This window comes from Callionymus lyra, chromosome 1, assembly GCF_982586985.1.
Source record: "Callionymus lyra chromosome 1, fCalLyr1.hap1.1, whole genome shotgun sequence".
NCBI lineage: Eukaryota > Metazoa > Chordata > Actinopteri > Syngnathiformes > Callionymidae > Callionymus > Callionymus lyra.
Window position 1 is genome coordinate 54431877 of NC_141818.1, and position 21127 is coordinate 54453003.

General features: G+C 41.6%; 3 protein-coding genes across 3 annotated transcripts; 2 read left to right on the forward strand and 1 right to left on the reverse strand.

The window, feature by feature from the left end:
* Positions 1–1272: 1272 nt before the first annotated feature.
* LOC148090159 (STAM-binding protein-like A) lies at positions 1273–8284 on the forward strand. Its single transcript, XM_087779156.1, has 10 exons — positions 1273–1382; positions 3907–4130; positions 4188–4263; positions 4328–4423; positions 5459–5828; positions 5949–6073; positions 6267–6404; positions 6470–6582; positions 6655–6754; positions 7616–8284. The coding sequence occupies exons 2-10, from the start codon at positions 3928–3930 to the stop codon at positions 7670–7672; spliced, it is 1278 nt and encodes a 425-aa protein (XP_087635282.1). The 5' UTR covers positions 1273–1382; positions 3907–3927; the 3' UTR covers positions 7673–8284.
* Positions 8285–11791: 3507 nt separating this feature from the next.
* Positions 11792–16183, reverse strand: LOC148090160 (tubulin beta-4 chain-like). The gene is made up of 4 exons (XM_087779143.1): positions 16033–16183; positions 13561–13669; positions 13386–13496; positions 11792–13304 (listed from the first exon to the last, which is right to left on the reverse strand). Exons 1-4 carry the CDS (start codon positions 16087–16089, stop codon positions 12244–12246), a joined length of 1338 nt encoding a protein of 445 aa, XP_087635269.1. The 5' UTR covers positions 16090–16183; the 3' UTR covers positions 11792–12243.
* A 1256-nt stretch (positions 16184–17439) lies between these two features.
* On the forward strand, positions 17440–20279 carry LOC148090161 (tubulin beta chain-like). Its single transcript, XM_087779133.1, has 4 exons — positions 17440–17600; positions 18680–18788; positions 18867–18977; positions 19058–20279. Exons 1-4 carry the CDS (start codon positions 17544–17546, stop codon positions 20119–20121), a joined length of 1341 nt encoding a protein of 446 aa, XP_087635259.1. The 5' UTR covers positions 17440–17543; the 3' UTR covers positions 20122–20279.
* Positions 20280–21127: the final 848 nt, after the last annotated feature.

A 21127-nucleotide genomic window follows, 5' to 3' on the forward strand; every position in this document is an offset into this window, starting at 1 on the left:
GTGAGCGGTACTTTTATTTACAATGAAATTATAATAAATCATCTTTATTTGTTATTATTTTAAAAAAACATTTCATTGGTGCACATTTGTAAAAACAAAACAAATCACAAACAAATTAGATCAAATGAAAACCACCAATATTCAAGGATTCTAAGTCTGTTAGTTTTAAATATATATTATTGATCAATATTTTTGAACACAAAATACACAGACAATTGACCAAATTAAAATCTACAATCTCCTAAAATCATATATTTTATTGATGCACATTTGTAAAAAAAAAAAGGATATATATATATATATATATATATATCTTTTTTTTACATATATATATACTGTATATATATACACAATATATATATATTATGACAAATGTTTATAATCAAATAAAACACAAGTTATTCAGACCGCATTTGTAAAAACTAAAAAATTGTCAAGAACTCTTTGTTTGTTAGTTTTTTATATATATTTTATTAATTAAGGATATAAGACAAAACTAATTAATGATTTAGACCAAATTTTTTAAAACAAAAAAATGTTTATTTTAAATATATTTTATTGATGCACAATTGTAAAAAAAAACACACAAAGCGCTATATAAATAAATATTACTTACTTACTTACTTACTTACAAATAATCACAACCACAGAAAACAGTTTTACAGAAATTTGATAAAGGGAAAAAACAAAGAAGAAAAAAGCATAATTGTTTTTTAATAATAATAACCAATGGGGCAGTAAAACAGGAAATTCAAAATGAAAGATACTACATTCATTAGTGTATGAAAACATTTTCTTGAAAAGGCTCCATCGCGGTGACCCCTGACCCCCAGTCGTGTAATGATGGAGGAGAAACTTTTTTGGTATTATTGGAGCCAAGATGACCAAAGATCCATGTGGCACACAATTCTGTTCGTGGGCTTATACATACTTATACTTAATAAAATACTTTAGCAAAAAGTAAAATAACCATGTTTACATTTGTCGTATATAGAGGAAATATTTGGAAATAAATATGACATTCAACCTGTTTTTCTTTACTTTAAAGCAATATTTTTAGGTGTAAAAATGTCTTGATTACGAGCCACATGTATTATTACTTTTATTATTTACTATTTTAATAACGTGATTTAACGAACAATACGTCTGACATTAGAGCGGATAGTCGCTAACAGTAACTGCTCTTGTCCACCAGATGGCGTCAACGCTCTGATTGTAAAGTCGCTCTGCGCTACTTTCCTTCAGTGGAGAGAAGAAGAAGCGACCGTTGTCGGATGACGTCACGCGGACGTTCATGTGATTGCGGAAGAAGACGTCAGGACGGAAATCAAGCCATTTCATTTTATAACCGTATGTAGGAGCGTCAGGCTGCGAACAAACGGGTAAGAAAGTGGCTCAAAATTGTCCAAAATGTTGACTCAAAACTCTGGATGTTTGTAAAATCTGTCGTAAAGTAGCTCGCTGTGGATAGTTAGCTCGCGGTGGCTAATGCTAGTCAGATCACTGATGCACACTGACAGCTAAAAGTTATTATTGACATTCTTGACAAGAACTACAAGTATATACTTTATCCAGGATTTGTTTGTATTTTAACTCAAAGTGACCTTAAATATTGGTCTCGCTACATAGTTTTAGTTGTGTGTAGTTTCTGTTTCCCTGAGTGTGACTTGATATTTATTGTTCAACAGAAAACCGTTTAAATCTAAACAGACTATAGTTATATTTGCCAGGTTGTTGTAATGAACGCAGTCTTGTAAGTTCCTAATACTTTTAATAGTGTGTATTATAAAACATAAAACTCTCCTCAGAAGACACTTGTGTACAGAATAATGTCTACATATCAAACTGATCTGATAAAATGGAGATACGCCCTTAAAAGATTGAGTAAAACAGATTTACAACTAAAAGATTTACAATTAAAAGATTGAGTAAAACAGATTTACAATTAAAAGATTGAGTAAAACAGATTTACAATTAAAAGATTGAGTAAAACAGATTTACAATTAAAAGATTGAGTAAAACAGATTTACAACTAAAAGATTGAGTAAAACAGATTTACAATTAAAAGATTGAGTAAAACAGATTTACAATTAAAAGATTGAGTAAAACAGATTTACAATTAAAAGATTGAGTAAAACAGATTTACAATTAAAAGATTGAGTAAAACAGATTTACAACTAAAAGATTGAGTAAAACAGATTTACAATTAAAAGATTGAGTAAAACAGATTTACAATTAAAAGATTGAGTAAAACAGATTTACAATTAAAAGATTGAGTAAAACAGATTTACAATTAAAAGATTGAGCAAACAGATTTACAACTAAAATATTGAGTAAAACAGATTTACAATTAAAATATTGAGTAAAACAGATTTGAGTAAAACAGATTTACAATTAAAATATTGAGTAAAACAGATTTACAAATCATGAATGAAGCACAGATGATGGTTCCAGGACAGGGAGGAGGAGAAAAAAGAGGAGGATAACAAAAAAAAGAAGATATTTGCAGACTGAACCAGAGGGAGGAGTTTGAAATAGAAACATAAACTAAAGACCTAGATCTTAGGACCGGTTAAGAGTAAGTTGAGAAGGTGTAAAACCCTGAGTAGAATAGTGCTGAAGGGTTAGATTACACATCTGTAGCTTGTTGTCTCAAAGCATAGAGGAAACCATGATCCAGTACTTTGTCCCCTCGGGGCCACAATGTCTTCTGTGACTGATGTGGGTCATCAAGACAATGGAAAGAGGGGAAAAGAGAGTGAAAGAATATTGTGTATCGTTTTATGTTTTAAACAAAGACCATAAAAGGCACGTTAAAATGAACATGTTGATAGTGTTTATTTAGAAACAAACATTTTTAGATGCAGATCATTTTAATTTGAACTTCTTTTGCGAGGAAAAATAGAGAAAAGGGTTGTTTTTGGTTCAAACAACTCCTTCAAGAAACATCTAAAGACACTTTTATTTGAGCTTTTCCTTGATTCTCTGAGACTCTTGTGTTTATCTCTGTGTTATCCTGATCTTTTAAGTATATATTTTATTGGTTGTTTTAATTGTTTAAGCACTTTGTGACCCTGGTCTGGAAAAGCTCTATAAATATAAATGACTTACTTACTTGAAAGTTACCCTCAGGCAACACTTAACCCTGATCTAGTGACTCTTTTATGTCAACAATTATCATTTTAAATATAGTATAAAACTAGATTGAGCTCCACTATTACGGATATTAATAGATAATGTTTAATAAGATCTGTTACCTTAAGTTATTGGAACCTTCATTTAGTTTTTTGAATGTAACTTGTAAATGTTGAGTTACTCAGATTTACAAATTAAATAAGAATGAAAGGATAAATAGATCCATGGTTTGTGGAGGTTTGAATTTAATAATAAAAAAAAATCAAGAACAATGACCTGGTTTTGTGACACAATCATAGTCTTATCAATAATTAACGTCAAATAAATATTTCAGTGCTTTTAATCTGAAGAAGTCACGTAACAAAAGAAAGAGGAAGTGATTAAATAAGTGTTGGGACATGAAATGAAAACTCTCGATGATTCAGATTCATCATCTCGGCAGGAATTTCCTTCTTTTCTATTCGAAACATTTGAAACGATCGATGCGAATGTAAATCGTAAAAAGATTCACCCGTGTGACAAGATGGGTAAAAAGAATGTTCTAATTGCTGTAATCTTAAGGCGTTAAAGACTTTTGATCTAAATAAATCACACTAATGCTCGTGATATCTGGTCAAGCAAGTTTTGCACTTCTACCCAGTGACCTTTACACGGAGCTGCTCGGACCAGATGGATCTTTTAATGTAGCCGTTCTTCACAATTTCAAAGATATCAGAAAAGGTTGTGATGATGACGATGATATTTAGTCCCAACATCTCATGTTATTATTAGTTTCCGGTGCAGCTGGTCGTGATGGCAGACCACATGGACGTCAGCCTCCCTCCCGAGGAGAGGGTCCGGGCTCTCACCAAGAAGGGCAGCCTGGTGGAGGTCAACGACGACGTGCCGCCGCGACGCTACTTCCGCTCCGGCATGGAGATGATCCGCATGGCCAACATCTACACGGACGAGGGCAACATCGAGCACGCCTTCATCCTCTACAACAAATATATCACGTAGGTCCCACTATAAACCCAACCAAACAGTATTTTTTTTACATGTTTTTCTCTCAGACTCTTTATAGAAAAACTCCCGAAACATCGCGAGTACAAAACGGCGAACATCCCTGAAAAAAAAGAAACACTAAAGGTAAGACGAGACCTAATCTTCCAATTCATTCGTTTACAATCGTGTTTATCTTGTTCCACGACAGAGACTGAAGGATATTGCATTTCCTCAAGCAGAAGTCCTGAAGAAGGCTCTACTACGGAGATTTGATCAAGAGTACGCACACTATCTTGTCAAAAAGGTAAAGAACCGCCTTCTTTTGAAGCACTTTTGCAAGAGCAGTGGAGCTTCTGTCAGCGTAGAGTTTATTTACACGTCACAGGTGAAACATTGGAAAATGTTGCAAACATTTTGATCACATTTTGCCTCTTTTCAGTTCATTTTGGAGTCGATATTAAGGCAGTTTTGATTTGATCCTGGTCTCAATCTCAACCCTATCTCTCCCCGTTTTTGTACGTTCGATGTATTCACTAATATTTATTGTAGTTGTAATAGGTTCAAGTGGTTCTGCTGCGTGTGGATCATTGCCTGGCATTAGAAAATAACTTTTAGTGAAGTTTTTTACAAAGTGGGCGATATTGATCTGTATTTAGTGTTCATGGTCATAGATCCTCTGCTGCCCTCCTCTATACTCTCCTCCTTTCTCTCACTGTATCCTCCCTCACTCTTCTCTCTTCTTTTCTCTCATGGTATCCTCCCTCCACCCACAGCAGGAGGCCTGTGTCTGGTTCTGCTCAAGGTTTCTGCCTTCTAAAATGAAAGGTTTTCTTCGCTACTGTCATGCTGTGATTCACTCATTGTTGAGTTTCTGGATCTGTTTTTCTTTTCTCCACTATAGTCTAAACTGTAAAGTGTCTTGAGATAACATGGCATGGTGGGCTGGCACACACCGTAACTTATACGGTATAGTGGTCCATAACACGGTTTAGTTTCCAGAGTCTAGTGGATTATTTTTTTTACTGGGCGGCAAAGCATCGTGGGAGCTGTTGAGGTCACTGTTACTGTGAGGGTTGTTGAGAAGGATTGCTGCTTGTATGCAAGGTTGACTGTCTACTCGTCGGTTGTAGGTGTAGGTTTATGAGAGTAAATAATCTGGTAGGAATGTGTTAATGAAATATACAAATGTTTTTAAAGAGTGTGTGTTAGTCAAAAATGGGTTTTCAGAACATAAACCCTGGAATAAACCAGGGATCAATGTAATTGTTGAACTTCTCTCTACACAAAGACTTTTGTTTCTGCTACTGACCTCCTGCTCCCATGATGCACCTGCCCTCAGAGAGCCGAGGAAGAAGTCCTGGCGCAGGAACAGTCCAGAAAGCGAGCGCTGGAGGCCGAGAAGAAGCGCGTCGCCGACATGCAGCGGCGGCAGCTGGAGCAGGAGCAGTTCAGCGCCTTCGAGGAGATGATCCGCCGCCAGGAGCTGGAGAAGGAGCGTCAGCGAGTGCTGCTGGAGTTCGCGGCGCCGTCGGCCCCCTCGTCCGACAGTCCTCTGATCGCGGGCGTCCAGGAGCCGCCCTCGATATCGTCCAACGCCTCGGACGACTCGTCCGCCAACAGCCGTCCAAACGCCGGCGCGGCGCCTGCAGCTCCGCCGACCTTCGACCGCTCCCTCAAGCCAGGATCGCTGGTCAGCCCCGGGAACAACAGTGAGTCCAAGTCGACCCTTAACCTGTTCGATGTCTGTCTCCGTGACCCTCTTGAGTCTCTGTTTGAACTTCGGTGGAACTGTAGCTCGACACTCTGGTTGACCCTGCTCGTGTTCGTAGATACGATGGTGGACGCGCTTCGACAGCTCAACGTTCCCTCTGAGCTCTGCAGAGGCTTCCTCGGGCTGGCGGAGGCCAACACCAGCCGGGCGGTGGAGACATGTGGCATCCTCTGTGGCAAACTGGTAGGTTTGAATAAACCACAAAACTATAGTTTTAGAAGGATTTGTATCAGAGAAACCCCCCATGGTTATCTATATAACCATGGTTCTACGAATGCGTGCTCTGCCTTCCTGTAACTCACAGCAACAGCCTGTAGAGGGCATCGTGTCCGTGAGTGTTTCAAGTGTTTCAAGTGTTTGGTCCATTGTCTTCCAGACGAGAAACGCCTTCACTGTGACCCACGTGATCGTACCGAAGCAGTGTGGTGGGCCGGACTACTGCGACACTGAGAACGAGGAGGAACTCTTCGTCATACAGGACCAGCATGACCTCATCACCCTGGGATGGATCCACGTGAGTGTAGTCTGGCCTTCACACACACATCCATGTGTTCTTCTGACCTGTCTTCTGTCCTGCAGACTCATCCCACCCAGACAGCGTTCCTGTCCAGCGTGGACCTCCACACCCACTGCTCGTACCAGATGATGCTCCCGGAGGCCATCGCCATCGTCTGCTCCCCCAAGTTTAACGAGTAAAACCTGCTGTTTTTAAAGTCTCTGCTTCACCTTCAAGACAAACTTCATCTCCATGTGTTGTGATCCAGGATCGGCTACTTCAGGCTGACGGATCGAGGAACCACTGAGATCTCCACGTGTCGACAGAAAGGTTTCCATCCTCACAGTAAAGACCCGCCTTTGTTCACCGTGAGTTTCCAGACGCTGTGAAGTATATCAGAGGATTTGATGGTAGAATTTAACTTTAAATTAAAATCATTGTTTCATTGACATACCTTTGTTTTCTTAATGTGTTTTATATGATTGAATCAAATAATTTATATATTAAAAAAGGCTGTTTTTTCAATGATGTAATTTAAAAATAAATATATATATAAAAATATATTTTAACACATATATATTGATGTTCTATTTCCAATAAATCAAAAGTATTTTTTCTGATCTCAATACTTTTTAATTCGTAGTCTTTTAAATTCAATATAAAATATAATACTTCCACCAGACTATACCAGTAGAGCACAGAGCTACTTGATGGAACTTTCGGCCAATCACGAGACTCACAGATGATCATGTGATGAGGGAAGCACATGATCAAGTAGGTGCTCGTTTTTTAATGTTGGATTTAAAAGGCTGCAAATTAAAAAATCCAAACTTAAGACAAAAAAAAGTTAGTTATAGACACAACAATATTAATGATGTGATGAAAGTCATTTATTAGGAAAATGTTTGAATTGTATAAAAATGACAAAATAATCTTTAAAACAAATCGACCTTTCCATGAAGAAAAAAGTGAATTAAACTATTAAATAAATGTAATGTTCAAAAGATTTGAAAAACTAATCTTAATTTAAAAATTAAAAACGTTAAGTTAAACCGTCTCAGGCCAGTTGTTCAAACGTGACTCACGATTGTGACGAGAGGTTCGACGAACATCACTCGATTCATCATCTGTTTTTAAATCATTTAAACCGTGTATCGTCGTCTGAATCGCTGACACTTTAAGAAAGATCACATGTTGCTCTGAAGCCTGAAGCGTGTGTTCTTCCTCAGCACGCCGCACATGTGACCATCTCCACCGACACCGTGACCATGATCGATCTGCGATGATCCACAACAAACTGTTTTTAAATCAACTGAGAAAAGTCGTCGTCTCCAGGATGGTACGAAGCTGACGTCGACACGTTTACCACGAGACTCTACATGTTTGTTTGCTCTGTCAACGGTAAAAAAACGTCATTGCACTTTCCACAAAAAATGGCTTTTATCCATCCGACCTGCTTCCTGGTGTTTTTGTCCATAATACTCGTCTGTCGTCCATCTTTACTCGACACTCGTTTGCCTGTCAAGATAAAAGTGCCAAGAAATACATGAGTAGTAAAAAAAGATGTATCTCTATTTTCGTTTCTTCAGCATCTAAAGTGAGAAATGACGATTGTATCTCAGGTATGCAGGCAGTGTCTCCGTTTTTATAAATCTGTTCTTGGACTTTTAATTTGAAATTTAAAATCCTTCAAATCCTGGTGTTCATTATTTTGATGTTTCATCTTCAGCTGACCTTGTGTTCCTTGAGAACCTGTTGAACAAGCAGTGACTTGAATGTACCTCTCGCCGCCGTCGTCCTCCGTGTTTGTTCGACCTTTTACTTTTGTCACTACGAATAACTGCGGTTCTATGAAGACGTCTTCAAATATGCCAAGAAAGAATAAACTGTCAATGGAACGACTTCATCTCTCTTTACAATGTGCTCCTCAAACTCCACGTCAATTTAAAATGCTCTTGCTTTACGAGGTAATGTTTTGATAAATTGAATTCGAAATATCACTCCCACTACAGTCTGAGTGAGGGGACATGAACGTGTCACGTAAGCTGTGATGCGTGTAGCTTCGTAGCTTCCGAAGCGCTGACGTAGATGTCGCCAACTCGAATCTGATTGGTTAACACGATCAGAGGAAAGAAATGAAATGAAGAGAAAAGACTATCAGGAATAATTGCACTTGCAACGTGGAGTGGTGTTCCGATGATCTTCTCAGCCGTCCTCACCACTCTCTGCAGAGACTTCCAGTCGGAGGCCTTGCAGCTCTCCGACCAGATGGAGATGCTGCTGGTCAGTAGGCTCTCGATGGTCCCTCAGTAGAAGGTGAAGATGAGATTCTCATCCGTCTCAGGAAGTGCGGGAGCTGCTGGGCTTTCTTCACCAGGGAGGTGGTGTAAAGTGTGAGGTCCTCTGTGGTGTGCAGCCCCAGGAACTCGGTGCTGCTGACGACCTCCACCGCTGTGCCGTTGATGAGTAAGTAAGTAAGTTGTATTCATAGAGCGCTTTTCCAGACCAGGGTCACAAAGCGCTTAAACAATCAAAACAATACTCAATAAAGTATATACTTTAAAGGTCAAGATAACACTGATAACACAACAGGAGTTCCAGAAAATCAAGGAAAAGTCTGCACAAATAAAAATGTCTTGAGATGTTTCTTGAAGGAGTCAGTAGATCCATCAAGTGCAAAGAGAGAGGAAGATTGTTCCAAAGCGGGCTGGGGTGTAAGTCTGGATCAGATCACTGATGGAAGGTCTGACCATGAATAGATCTGAACGTAAGAACCAGAAAATTAAAGTTGATCCTGAAAGAAACTGGAAGCCAGTGAAGAGTTTGAAGGAGAAATGTGAGTTCTTCTACTAGAGCGGCTCAGAATTCTGGCTGCAGAGTTTTGTATGAACTGCAGGCGAGACACATCCTTCTGGTTTAGACATGAAAACAAGTTTAGAGATTTTTCTCAGTTGAAGGAAACAGTTTCTGGTCAGTTTTGAACAAGATACATGTCTTTATCAAATACAACACCCAGGTTTCTCAGGCTCAGTTTGACAGACTGACCTAAGTCACCCAAGAACTGACTCAACCCTGGAATATTATCATCAACAATCACCAGAGTTTCAGTTTTGTCCACATTTAGCTGAAAAGTGTTTCACTGATTATTTGATTTCTAGCAAACAATTGACTAAGTTCAGCCTCTGGGGCTCAGTTGGATCAAAAGAGCAGTAGAGATGGATGTCATCAGCAAAATTGTGATAAGAAACATCAGAAAATCTCTGAATGAGTTTACCCAGAGGAATCAAGTAAAGCAAAAACAATAAAGGACCCAGTAGAGAACCTTGAGGGACTCCACACAACAGATCCGCCGATTCAGACCTCATTTGATTGTCAGATACACTAAAAATGCGCCCAGAAAGGTGAGAACCTCTGTAACACAGACCCAGACAGTCCCACTTCAACCCTCAGTCTTCTCAGCAGGATCTGGTGATTAACTGTGTCAAAGGCTGACGACAGATCCAAGAGAACGTTTATGGAAGCCAGACTGAAACTTCTCATGAATTTTGCTCTGATCCAGGAACAAAGACAGCTGCTCAGACACCACCTTCTCCAAGATCTTGGACAAGAAAGGGAGCTTAGAAATAGGCCTGAAATTACTGAAGTCAGTTGGGTCTTAGCCTGGCTTTTTGAGCAGAGGCTCCACAATGACATGTTTAAATGCATTGGGAAAAACTCCTGTGGAAAGGGAGAGGTTCACCATATTGGTAACCCAGGGGCCAATTACATCAAATACTTTGATAAAGAGCCTACAAGGAAGGACATCATCTGAGCAAGAGGAGGGTTTCATCTTTTTCACCAGTGATGAAATATCAGCCAGAGATATAGCACTGAAGGAAGACCAAGAGGAGGAGACGGGCTCAGAGACAGCAGGTGTTCCACACAAAGAGGGAGAGATTTTCTCTTTGCTTAATTTAATTAATTTAATGAAGATTGTGTCATCTGTATATTTCAGGTTTGGTCGTTATTGTACCTCGGACGACAGTCGTGGGTCATCAGGGTGAACAGCAGCTCAAGACGTAGCCCTGTGGGGAGCCAGTGCTCACAGAGATGACGTCTGAGGTGTTGTTGCCCACACGGAAAGACTGGGTTCTGTTGGTAAGGAAGTCCAGCAGTAAGTTGCACAGGGGGGTGTTGAGGCCCAAAGGGCCCAGTTAGTATACCAGGTTCTGGGGGATAATGGTGTTGAATGCTGAGCTGAAGTCCAGGAACAGCATTCGCACATGGGTGTTCTTGTCATCCAGGTGCTCCAGACTCCGGTGGAGATGGTATCCTCAGTTTAGCTGTTAGGCTGGTACACAAACTGGAACGGGTCGGCAGTACAGAGAGGATGTGGTCCTTAACCACCCGCTTGAAGCACTTCATGATGGTCGAAAGTCATTAAGGCACGTGATGGTTGGTTTCTTGTGCACTGGGATCACCGTGGCAGACTTAAAGCACGCCGGGACAATAGCCTGGGTCAGTGACGTGTTGAAGATGTCTGAGGACGCAGGCCAGTTAGTCTGCGCTTTCCTTGATCAGCCGTCCTGGGATGTTATCAGGGCCTGAAGCTTTTCGTGCCATTTCAACAGTCTAAAATAATTAGTCTGATAACTACTGGACGTGCTTTGATTTAATGGAATTAAGGGTTTGAAATACATGGAGACAAACCTTCCGGTGGTTATATAACACAACCACAATGTCTGAAACAACACGAGGACAAGGGTGCAGTCGACTGCAGCGGCTTTTGAAGCTAATGCTGGGTTATTTTTGGCCTTCAGTTCCATTAACTCCGGGATCTCAAACACTTCTAGAGCCAAGATGAAGGTTTGTCAGGCTCAAATTAGTTAACAAATCGGAAAAACAAGCAGCACCTGACAAACTGATTAGTCTTCAGACACTGGTTCAACTAGATCAGGGGTCCCAAGTGCTCCACAACGGGTGGAGGTTTTTGTTCCAACCCGTCAAGGACACCTTTTGACCCAATCAGGACCTTAGGACTGAAATCAGTTGATTGCAAGTCTGGTGTTGCTTGTTCCAGTTGACAGCCAATTGGTTAAACTGTGCATGCTCAATCGGAACAAAAACCGGCACCGACCACGCCCTTTAAGGACCAGTTCGGAGACCCCCGAACTAGATGGTTGACAGGTTGGAGCCAAACCTTCATCTTTACCCTTTGAAAACAAGGGAGACCCCTTTATTAACTCAACCAGAGGGGTGGAATATTCTCAACTATGTAACGATACAGACCTGGTAACCATGTACACAACGGTTAATCGTCAACTTAAATGGATAGCAACGTATGCCAATACCTAGTAGAAAATGGTCGCCATCCAGTTCCGCAGAACAGCCAGGTTGAAAAGAATGCAATGATACAAACAGCGATGTGTAATAGCAAGAGACTTTATTTTAAGTGCAGCAAGAAAAGGGAAAACATTCCCCACAGAACAGCTCAAGTCCAGAACAAGTCAAACAGACTTTGGCACATATAAAGGCAAGAATTTGGTCCCAGATATTGAATAAGAGGCTCAGGCCAGACGCTTACACTTCTTTGAGTTGCCCTTTAGCTTCCAAATTAACTACTTTTAATTTGTTTTCACAACCGTTAACAGTTTAGGCTGAAACATCCTGAAAGCATTATTCAATCTTTTGTTTGTGTAAATATGAGAATTGGCTCAACTTTTACCTTTAAATGTTTCAGGACTATAGCCAACTTGGATTCATTTGCCCCAATCAAGTCTGATTGCTTTTACAACAAGGGGAACCATCCCCTGAACTTGAAGATCACAGAAAAATCAAACAGTCCTTGGCTTGAGTAGAACATCTCCAAGAGAGTAGCTTAGGCATCTTCCAGATACTCTTCCTCCTCGAACTCCCCCTCCTCTTCGGCAGTGGCTTCCTGGTACTGCTGGTACTCGGACACCAGGTCGTTCATGTTGCTCTCGGCCTCGGTGAACTCCATCTCGTCCATGCCCTCGCCTGTGTACCAGTGGAGGAAAGCTTTACGCCTGAACATGGCAGTGAACTGCTCGGAGATGCGCTTGAACAGCTCCTGGATGGCGGTGCTGTTGCCGATGAAGGTCGCAGACATCTTGAGCCCGCGGGGAGGAATGTCGCACACGGCGGTCTTGACGTTATTGGGGATCCATTCTACAAAGTAGCTGCTGTTCTTGTTCTGCACGTTGAGAATTTGCTCATCAACCTCCTTCATGGACATGCGACCACGGAAAATGGCGGCTACAGTGAGGTAGCGGCCGTGGCGAGGGTCGCAGGCGGCCATCATGTTCTTGGAGTCGAACATCTGTTGGGTGAGCTCTGGCACAGTGAGGGCCCGGTACTGCTGGCTGCCTCTGCTGGTCAGAGGTGCAAAGCCTGGCATGAAGAAGTGCAGACGTGGGAAGGGGACCATGTTGACGGCCAGTTTGCGAAGGTCGGCGTTCAGCTGGCCGGGGAACCTGAGGCACGTCGTGACGCCGCTCATGGTGGCCGACACCAGGTGGTTGAGGTCGCCGTATGAAGGGGTTGTGAGTTTGAGGGTGCGGAAGCAGATGTCGTACAGAGCCTCGTTGTCGATACAGAAGGTCTCGTCTGTGTTTTCTACCAGCTGGTGGACTGACAGGGTGGCGTTGTAGGGCTCCACCACTGTGTCGGACACTTTGGGGGAGGGGACCACACTGAAGGTGTTCATGATACGGTCGGGGTACTCTTCCCGAATTTTGCTGATGAGGAGGGTGCCCATCCCAGAGCCGGTGCCTCCTCCCAGGGAGTGTGTGAGCTGGAAGCCCTGAAGACAGTCGCAGCTTTCTGCCTCTTTCCTCACCACCTCCATGACAGAGTCTACCAGCTCCGCCCCCTCAGTGTAGTGACCCTTGGCCCAGTTGTTTCCTGCACCACTCTGGCCTGAAACAAAATACCAAGTGAGCCTCATAGAACTGAAAACATTCCACAACAATGAATGCATTCATGAAGATTGAAACGCACCAAAAACAAAGTTGTCTGGACGGAAGATCTGCCCAAAGGGCCCGGATCGCACGGAGTCCATGGTCCCTGGCTCAAGATCCACCAACACAGCACGAGGAACATATTTGCCACCTGTGGATAGAGATTTACATTTTAAATCCAATTCGTTAGAGGGCTACAATTCTTAATATCTCACCAGAGGCCTCGTTGTAGTAGACGTTGATCCTCTCCAGCTGGAGGTCATTGTCTCCGTGGTAAGAACCGGTCGGGTCGATGCCGTGTTCATCACTGATCACTTCCCAGAACTAGAGGTGAAGGAAAACGTTTTAATCAAGTTAAATTTAGATAGGCATGTCAACTAAATAGCTATAGTTTCATTTTTAAGCATGCAAAATATTCTGCGTTTGTTTTTGTGTTGCCATTAAACTTCTGGCCACTAGATGGCAGCAGTTATTGCACCCTCCGCCACTAACATCACAATGAAAGCAGGTGGACGAGAGAATAAAATTGACTCCAGTAGCTTTCAAAGCTTATGTTTGGACATATGTTGGTTTGAAAACAAATGAAGTCATGTGGTCTGTAAATTCTACAATACCAGAGTCAAGTACTCGACAATACTACAAATATATCCTCGTTCCCGATACGCACGTATTGCAGCGTCACATTTTGGCCAACATACACCAGAACAGAGTTGATAGATTTAATGAATTTAGCTTGGCTTTGTGCACACTTTGAAAAGTAGCGACAACTAGTGATGTGTCCAGTAGCGTCGAGAAATCCAGGACGATGTTCATGAAGCGTGTATGGAGGCGTGTGTTGGTCACAGTCGAGGCCTCAAACCGGCAGAACACGCGACTGGTTCGAGATGCTTGTAGCTTCCTGCGTAATGCAATGATCTCACTATACATCCATTTGCTTTGGCCGTTAATATTGTCAATTGCCATCGAGTCTAGGAAAATAAAGTCACGGAGCCTTCAAGAAGGATTTTTCCTTTGTGGCGACATTTGGAGTTGATCTCTACGCAGCCCTAGACCTGGTAAAACAGCTTAATCATGGTCACGCAATAATGTAAATCCCTTCATATACCATTAGTATTTTACCCTGCAAACGCCATTAGCCAGTATGACTCGTGGTTAGACTTCATGGCCCTCAAACAGAAGAGGGCGTCGCCTGCCATCACTACTGACCACCATGGTGTCGTAGCAGTTGATACTAGTAATGATACAATTATCATGTTCATTTTGTCTAAGAAAACATCGATACAGAATCGTGTAAAAATCACAACCTTTAAACAAACAATTTTCATTTAAATATTCACTAGGTTTCTCTTGCATCTTCTCTTGGTAAATACAAAATAGATTCAGCAAGATTATGTTGTGCAACACTATCTCAGGTTTACTATACTATGACCATTTTCCAATTATTTAAATAAAAACTATTGTTGTTCCTAAAGTATTGCAAGATATATTGTTGCCCCTGTATCGCCAGATTCTTGCCAAAATACACTTCAGGTAGAAGATTTAACCACATGCGTAGGATGTTGAAAATATTTGACTTCACTTGTAAAACATGTTTTTTTCCCCTTTACTGCATTAACACGTCACCAACAAAACAGGTTTATCTTAAACGAGTAAACCTTCTCAAAATCATCAGTAGTACGAGATGTACTTAAAGATTATAGTTTAATATGTTGGATACAGATCCAGAAAAGGGGATTAAGTATAATTTTTGATTGAACTGTGTTTAATCTTACAAATTTAAATTACTTTGCGTCTTATTCCTTAAAAGTAAAGTGTGCACAGTCTCCACATGTATGCATTAATTCCAGAAAGTATGTAATTACCCAATTAAAAAAATCTTTTACTTTAAGAATTATTTATTTATCAGGGATGACGCAGTTAACATAATTACAATAAGCATTAAGAATGTATAGCTTTTGCTAATCTTCAATTCCTGTCCCTGGTTATATTGGTTTGATTATAATTAAAATCTGATCGTTTGTGCAACAAAGAGAATCTTAATTGACATTATGTGTTAAATTAACACACGGTAACGTCTGCTTGTTGGCGCCAAAAAAAAATAATTCGAAAAAAATCAAAAATCAAATAAAAAGGTTCAGTTAAGTTTATTTAAAAGGATAATGTGCGTCGATATTAAATCGATGCTGCGACAGATTCAGCACAAGATGCTTCTTTCCTTCTGTAGGCTCGAAAAAAAGAAGAAAAAAAAAAAGTCATGTCGCATTTTTTTTTTCCGGTTCAAACACGTCACTCACGGACGGGTTCGACTCGTCTGTGGCTCCCGCCGTTTTTACGGTTTGCGCAACCGAGCTCGAATTTCGAAAGAACCGTCAGTCACGTCAATGGTCGACGGTTCTGATCCGTCAATCAAACTTCCGCAAACGATAATCCTGCAGCGGTGACGCACTTGCCTGAGCGGCTCGAAAACCTTTTTTCAACGCATTTTCGCGAGAAAAGGCATCATTGCACGTATAATGGCAAAGAAAACACATTTGTACAACAAATTAAAAAGAATATCAATAGAATAGCGAGATATAATCGAGTCCACTATAAATAGAACCGCCCCTGGGCCTAGCGGTTGAGGGAAAAACTGCCGAACAAAGAACTGCGTGGATTTTCCAATATAATGCATTTTTCTTCCAACTTACTTTCGCTCCAATCTGGTTACCGCACTGGCCGGCCTGGAGATGCACGATTTCCCTCATTTTCTGGTTTGTGGAAGAGATGTTTGACGGAGAAGTGACTTGTCTTCTGTCTCTGCCGCGAATGACTGAATCACTGACTCACTGCGTGACTTACGGGAAATCCTTCTTCTTCTGCGCCTGCGGCGCGTGCGAGCGACGCCGCGGATCATTACCGCCACCGCCTGGTGTGGAGTGAGTCTCGAAATCCACTTTTTTAACATTATTTTAACGAATAGATCAATGAATAAACTCTGGTAAATCACTCATAAATAACCAATGAATATATTCTCTTTACTAATGTATTTTTCTCTTCACGCTGTGTGGTTCAAAATCATACCATTTTCACTGGGACTTCCGACAATATATAAGTGAAATATAAATAAATAATCAATGTAATTCTCTATTCCGCTTGTTTAGGGCGTTCCGTTAATAAAATATTTAGAGTTGTAAGAATATAAATATAAATATCGAGACACTAAAATGATGTTAAATTGGTTTAACAATACCGTACCGTTATTCTAAAGCACTGTGTCGTCTTAAAAAAACAATACATTATTCAGCAGATTTCTCTCGCGTTTCTTCTCTCGTGAAACACAAACGCAGATCCTTTGTTTGACATTCGATCGTGAAGCTGATGTTAAGAAATATTGATTTTTCACAATTTCCCGATCTTTGCTTCTCGTTTTTAAACGAGTTCTTCAGTCATTTGTGTCCAAATCTTTGACACAATTATTTCTTCTGGTTCTTTGTTGTTTCTTGTTTGTCACATACGTGTTAGCGTTTTATGTAGCGTTTTATGTAGCGTCGCTCCTTTCTTCTGCCCCACATTTCTTTCTACAGCTTATCCTTCATTTTCTAGTCTTTATTTCTGTTCTGGTGGTTCTATGGCGTCGATGTTTCTGTTCGTTGTCGCTTCAGTTTCATTCATTTATTCGCTGTTTCATTTTCATCCGATATCCAGAATAATTACAGTGTCATGCCTGACATTTGGATCATAAACACATAACACATTTAATAATGGGTTTTATTTTCTAATGTCCGATTTACACTCTGGTTTTAAATCAGGAGATGAAATATGAACAAATATAATAGATTTTCAACGTTTTAATGAACTTTCATCTACGAGCGAGACTAGTTACGACCCCTAGTGGAAGGGAGTGTGAAACGGCGATTCTTTTGCGGAAATTAAAAAAAGGCGACGATGAATCGCCACTAAATGTCATCTCGTTTAATAATATAATTATTTACATTTCGATGTATCCATATCTCGGTAGGAATTAATTGTAAATCGCTGTGTCATTGAACTTACAGTTCTGACCGCTGGGGGCGGTAGTGCGCGTCGCAGCCGCATAAGCGACCCGCCCCGCCTTAAAAATCCGGAAAAGAAGCAGCTCCACAGAAACTGCGCCACTCACCGCCTGCTAACTTGCTCGACATATTTTCCCGCAAACGCCTCTCGAAACTAAAAACTCAAAATGAGGGAAATCCTGCATCTCCAGGCTGGTCAGTGTGGAAACCAGATCGGTGCCAAGGTAACGTTTCATTTTGAAATAAGGAAAAAAAACTCGAAAGAAATGTATATATCTTATTAATTAGGTGGATCTTCTGTCTAATGTTTCTTCTCCAGGGTAGTGTATGTTTGTGCGCGAGATACTGCGGGCTTGAGGTTTATATTTAGGCGAGTGATGATGGAATACAGTCATGGATGAAAGGCCGGGGCGGTGACGGCCTATTATGCGGCCGCCATTTTGATTCCAACGGTTTTGTTCAAAAGGCGCGTTGAATGAAATCATCAATTTATTTTTTAATGACGTCCTTGACCTTCTAAGCCTTTACAAATACATACGTGACGACATGATGTTTAATTTAATGTATGTAACAACGGATCAGTTGTATAATTTTGCGCAATGACGCAGCAGCGAGATTTCAAAACCACGTGTTGGGAGCGGCAACCAATCGGCGACGAGGAAGACGCTGCGCCGGAAAAGCTGTGGCGGGAACTATTATCTTTTATCAATTGTTTTTTAACCAGTTTCTTCATTAAAGATTAAAAACATGACTCGATGACGTCATTAAAAAAAAAAAACAAGTTTATTTGTCGTACGATGTTTGTTTCGATGACTGTTTTATTTGGCCTAATGTTAATTTATACATGCTCGTTATGAATCATATTTAGAGCAATTGTGTCTTAAATGCGTAACTTAATGTTCCGTCGAAACGGTGATTGTTTAATCATCCAAAGAGTCACAGAGACTCGGAGACTACAAGGTTAAAACAGTTTCCTGTTCAACAGCCCAGTGTTCCCGTGTAAACAAGCACCTGCGTCAATATTTGCGTTATTCTTGACATGTTTGAGAAAAACTCCCAAGTTTCAGGTGTATAATCACGAAGCTGCGTCTGTGTTTTACATCTTGAATAAGCCACCATCTTATCTTTTTAATATTATTCCTAATTCTAATACAAAACCTAATCGTGAATATTTTACAAGCAAAAATGTCACAGAAAATAATGGTTTATTGTAACTGCAGTCAGTCTTGAGCCAGACTTCTGGCGCAGTATTTTAATTGTGGTTTCAAATAAATGGTAGTAAACCTGACGTTTTGTGTCGCAGTTCTGGGAGGTGATCAGCGACGAGCACGGCATCGACCCGACTGGTTCTTACCACGGCGACAGCGACCTGCAGCTGGAGAGGATCAATGTCTACTACAACGAGGCCTCTGGTGAGATACTAATAACCGTTTCCCCTTCTATACATGCATGTTTTTAGCTCTTAACAATAATGTTTTGTTTTTAATCAGGTGGCAAATATGTTCCTCGTGCTGTGTTGGTGGATCTTGAGCCAGGAACCATGGACTCTGTGAGATCCGGACCATTTGGGCAGATCTTCCGTCCAGACAACTTCGTTTTTGGTGCGTTTAAATCCTCCTGAATGCATTCATTGTTGTGGAATGTTTTAGTTTTACGAGGCTTAATTGGTATTTTGTTTCAGGCCAGAGTGGTGCAGGAAACAACTGGGCCAAGGGTCACTACACCGAGGGGGCGGAGCTGGTAGACTCTGTCCTCGACGTGGTGAGGAAAGAGGCAGAAAGCTGCGACTGTCTTCAGGGCTTCCAGCTCACACACTCCCTGGGAGGAGGCACCGGCTCTGGGATGGGCACCCTCCTCATCAGCAAAATTCGGGAAGAGTACCCCGACCGTATCATGAACACCTTCAGTGTGGTCCCCTCCCCCAAAGTGTCGGACACAGTGGTGGAGCCCTACAACGCCACGCTGTCAGTCCACCAGCTGGTAGAGAACACAGACGAGACCTACTGTATCGACAACGAGGCTCTGTACGACATCTGCTTCCGCACCCTCAAACTCACAACCCCTTCGTACGGCGACCTCAACCACCTGGTGTCGGCCACCATGAGCGGCGTCACGACGTGCCTCAGGTTCCCCGGCCAGCTGAACGCCGACCTTCGCAAACTGGCCGTCAACATGGTCCCCTTCCCACGTCTGCACTTCTTCATGCCCGGCTTCGCTCCTCTGACCAGCAGAGGCAGCCAGCAGTACCGGTCTCTCACGGTTCCTGAGCTCACGCAACAGATGTTCGACGCCAAGAACATGATGGCCGCCTGCGACCCGCGCCACGGCCGCTACCTCACTGTAGCCGCAATTTTCCGTGGTCGCATGTCCATGAAGGAGGTTGACGAGCAGATGCTCAACGTGCAGAACAAGAACAGCAGCTACTTTGTGGAATGGATCCCCAATAACGTCAAGACCGCCGTGTGCGACATTCCTCCCCGCGGGCTCAAGATGGCGGCGACGTTCATCGGCAACAGCACCGCCATCCAGGAGCTGTTCAAGCGCATCTCCGAGCAGTTCACTGCCATGTTCAGGCGTAAAGCTTTCCTCCACTGGTACACAGGCGAGGGCATGGACGAGATGGAGTTCACCGAGGCCGAGAGCAACATGAACGACCTGGTGTCCGAGTACCAGCAGTACCAGGACGCCACCGCAGATGAGGAAGAGGAGTTCGACGAAGAGGATGAAGCCGAGGAAATGGCCTAAAGCCCCGACCCTCTGAAATCTGTTTATTTCTACTTAAACCAAAGTCTGTTCTGCTTTTAAATTTAAGTGTCCCAAGATGACGTGTCTCCTTGTACTTGTGTAAGCACTTGGACAAAAATCCAGATCCGACTGAAACATTAAAAACCGTTAAAGTACAACCGTTGGGTCGTGTTTTATTCAACAGTCTGACACAGAAGCTGAGAAGCAACCATTGCGACTCCTTATGTTACCAAGTGGCTCCTGTGTAAATAATTATGTTGGTAAAGTCGTATTATCAGTGCAAAGCTCTATTTCTAGAGCAAAAGATAATAACATAAGAGTTCCTAGGAAATGATACTGACCTAGTTCTGGGTCTGAACACCAGCTGAGTCAGTGGACCTTGATAAAGCTGCACTCGCTAACACAGTGGGCTGTAGAGCTAATGTGGTCTAAGGGTGTGTAGTTGGACTCCTTTCAAACTTGCACAGGCTGAGGAGTGGCAGGCATGTCAGGGCTTGTTGACCTTGATTCATAAGCGTCTGAGCCTGAGCGATGTGGTTCACCACTGCTAATGAAAGGGAATCGAAGTCTCCACCTTCAGTGACTTGTTTCCCTTCAACAGACCAAAGCCTGTATGTGAGCACTGAGGCCAAACACAAAGCCTGGATTATCCTGGGATTCTTGGATTCCTTCAAGATATCTTGGATTAGGATTTAAGGGGTTGATTCAGAGTTTAAACAAGAGTGACTGTAGTCTGGATCTATAAGTATCTGCAAGTCTTAACCTTCCTGTCTGACAATCGTATGTAGAAATCACTAAACTCACATGACGTGAAGGATCTGTTACCTATGGTTTAAGTGTTTAACCTCCAGCACATGATTAACTGAATTAGTTTCACTGAATCCATCTCACAATACATCTCACAATATCTTGAAGGACACCTCCAGAGGGATAAATACAGTTTTATCTATCTAGATTAAATAGAGAGTAATAATAGAGAAAAACATCTTTATTCTCAAGTTTTTTT

What these genes read in the sequence shown, in the direction of transcription:
- LOC148090159 (XM_087779156.1), top strand. Translation starts at nt 3,928, where the DNA reads ATGGCAGACCACATGGACGTCAGCCTCCCTCCCGAGGAGAGGGTCCGG. An exon ending in CACACTATCTTGTCAAAAAG is followed by an intron (nt 4,424 to 5,458) that starts GTAAAGAACCGC and finishes ACCTGCCCTCAG; the next exon opens with AGAGCCGAGGAAGAAGTCCT. An exon ending in GCATCCTCTGTGGCAAACTG is followed by an intron (nt 6,074 to 6,266) that starts GTAGGTTTGAAT and finishes ATTGTCTTCCAG; the next exon opens with ACGAGAAACGCCTTCACTGT.
- LOC148090160 (XM_087779143.1), bottom strand. Translation starts at nt 16,089, where the DNA reads ATGAGGGAAATCGTGCATCTCCAGGCCGGCCAGTGCGGTAACCAGATT. An exon ending in GTAACCAGATTGGAGCGAAA is followed by an intron (nt 13,670 to 16,032) that starts GTAAGTTGGAAG and finishes CTTCACCTCTAG; the next exon opens with TTCTGGGAAGTGATCAGTGA. An exon ending in CTACTACAACGAGGCCTCTG is followed by an intron (nt 13,497 to 13,560) that starts GTGAGATATTAA and finishes CTCTATCCACAG; the next exon opens with GTGGCAAATATGTTCCTCGT.
- LOC148090161 (XM_087779133.1), top strand. Translation starts at nt 17,544, where the DNA reads ATGAGGGAAATCCTGCATCTCCAGGCTGGTCAGTGTGGAAACCAGATC. An exon ending in GAAACCAGATCGGTGCCAAG is followed by an intron (nt 17,601 to 18,679) that starts GTAACGTTTCAT and finishes TTTGTGTCGCAG; the next exon opens with TTCTGGGAGGTGATCAGCGA. An exon ending in TCCAGACAACTTCGTTTTTG is followed by an intron (nt 18,978 to 19,057) that starts GTGCGTTTAAAT and finishes ATTTTGTTTCAG; the next exon opens with GCCAGAGTGGTGCAGGAAAC.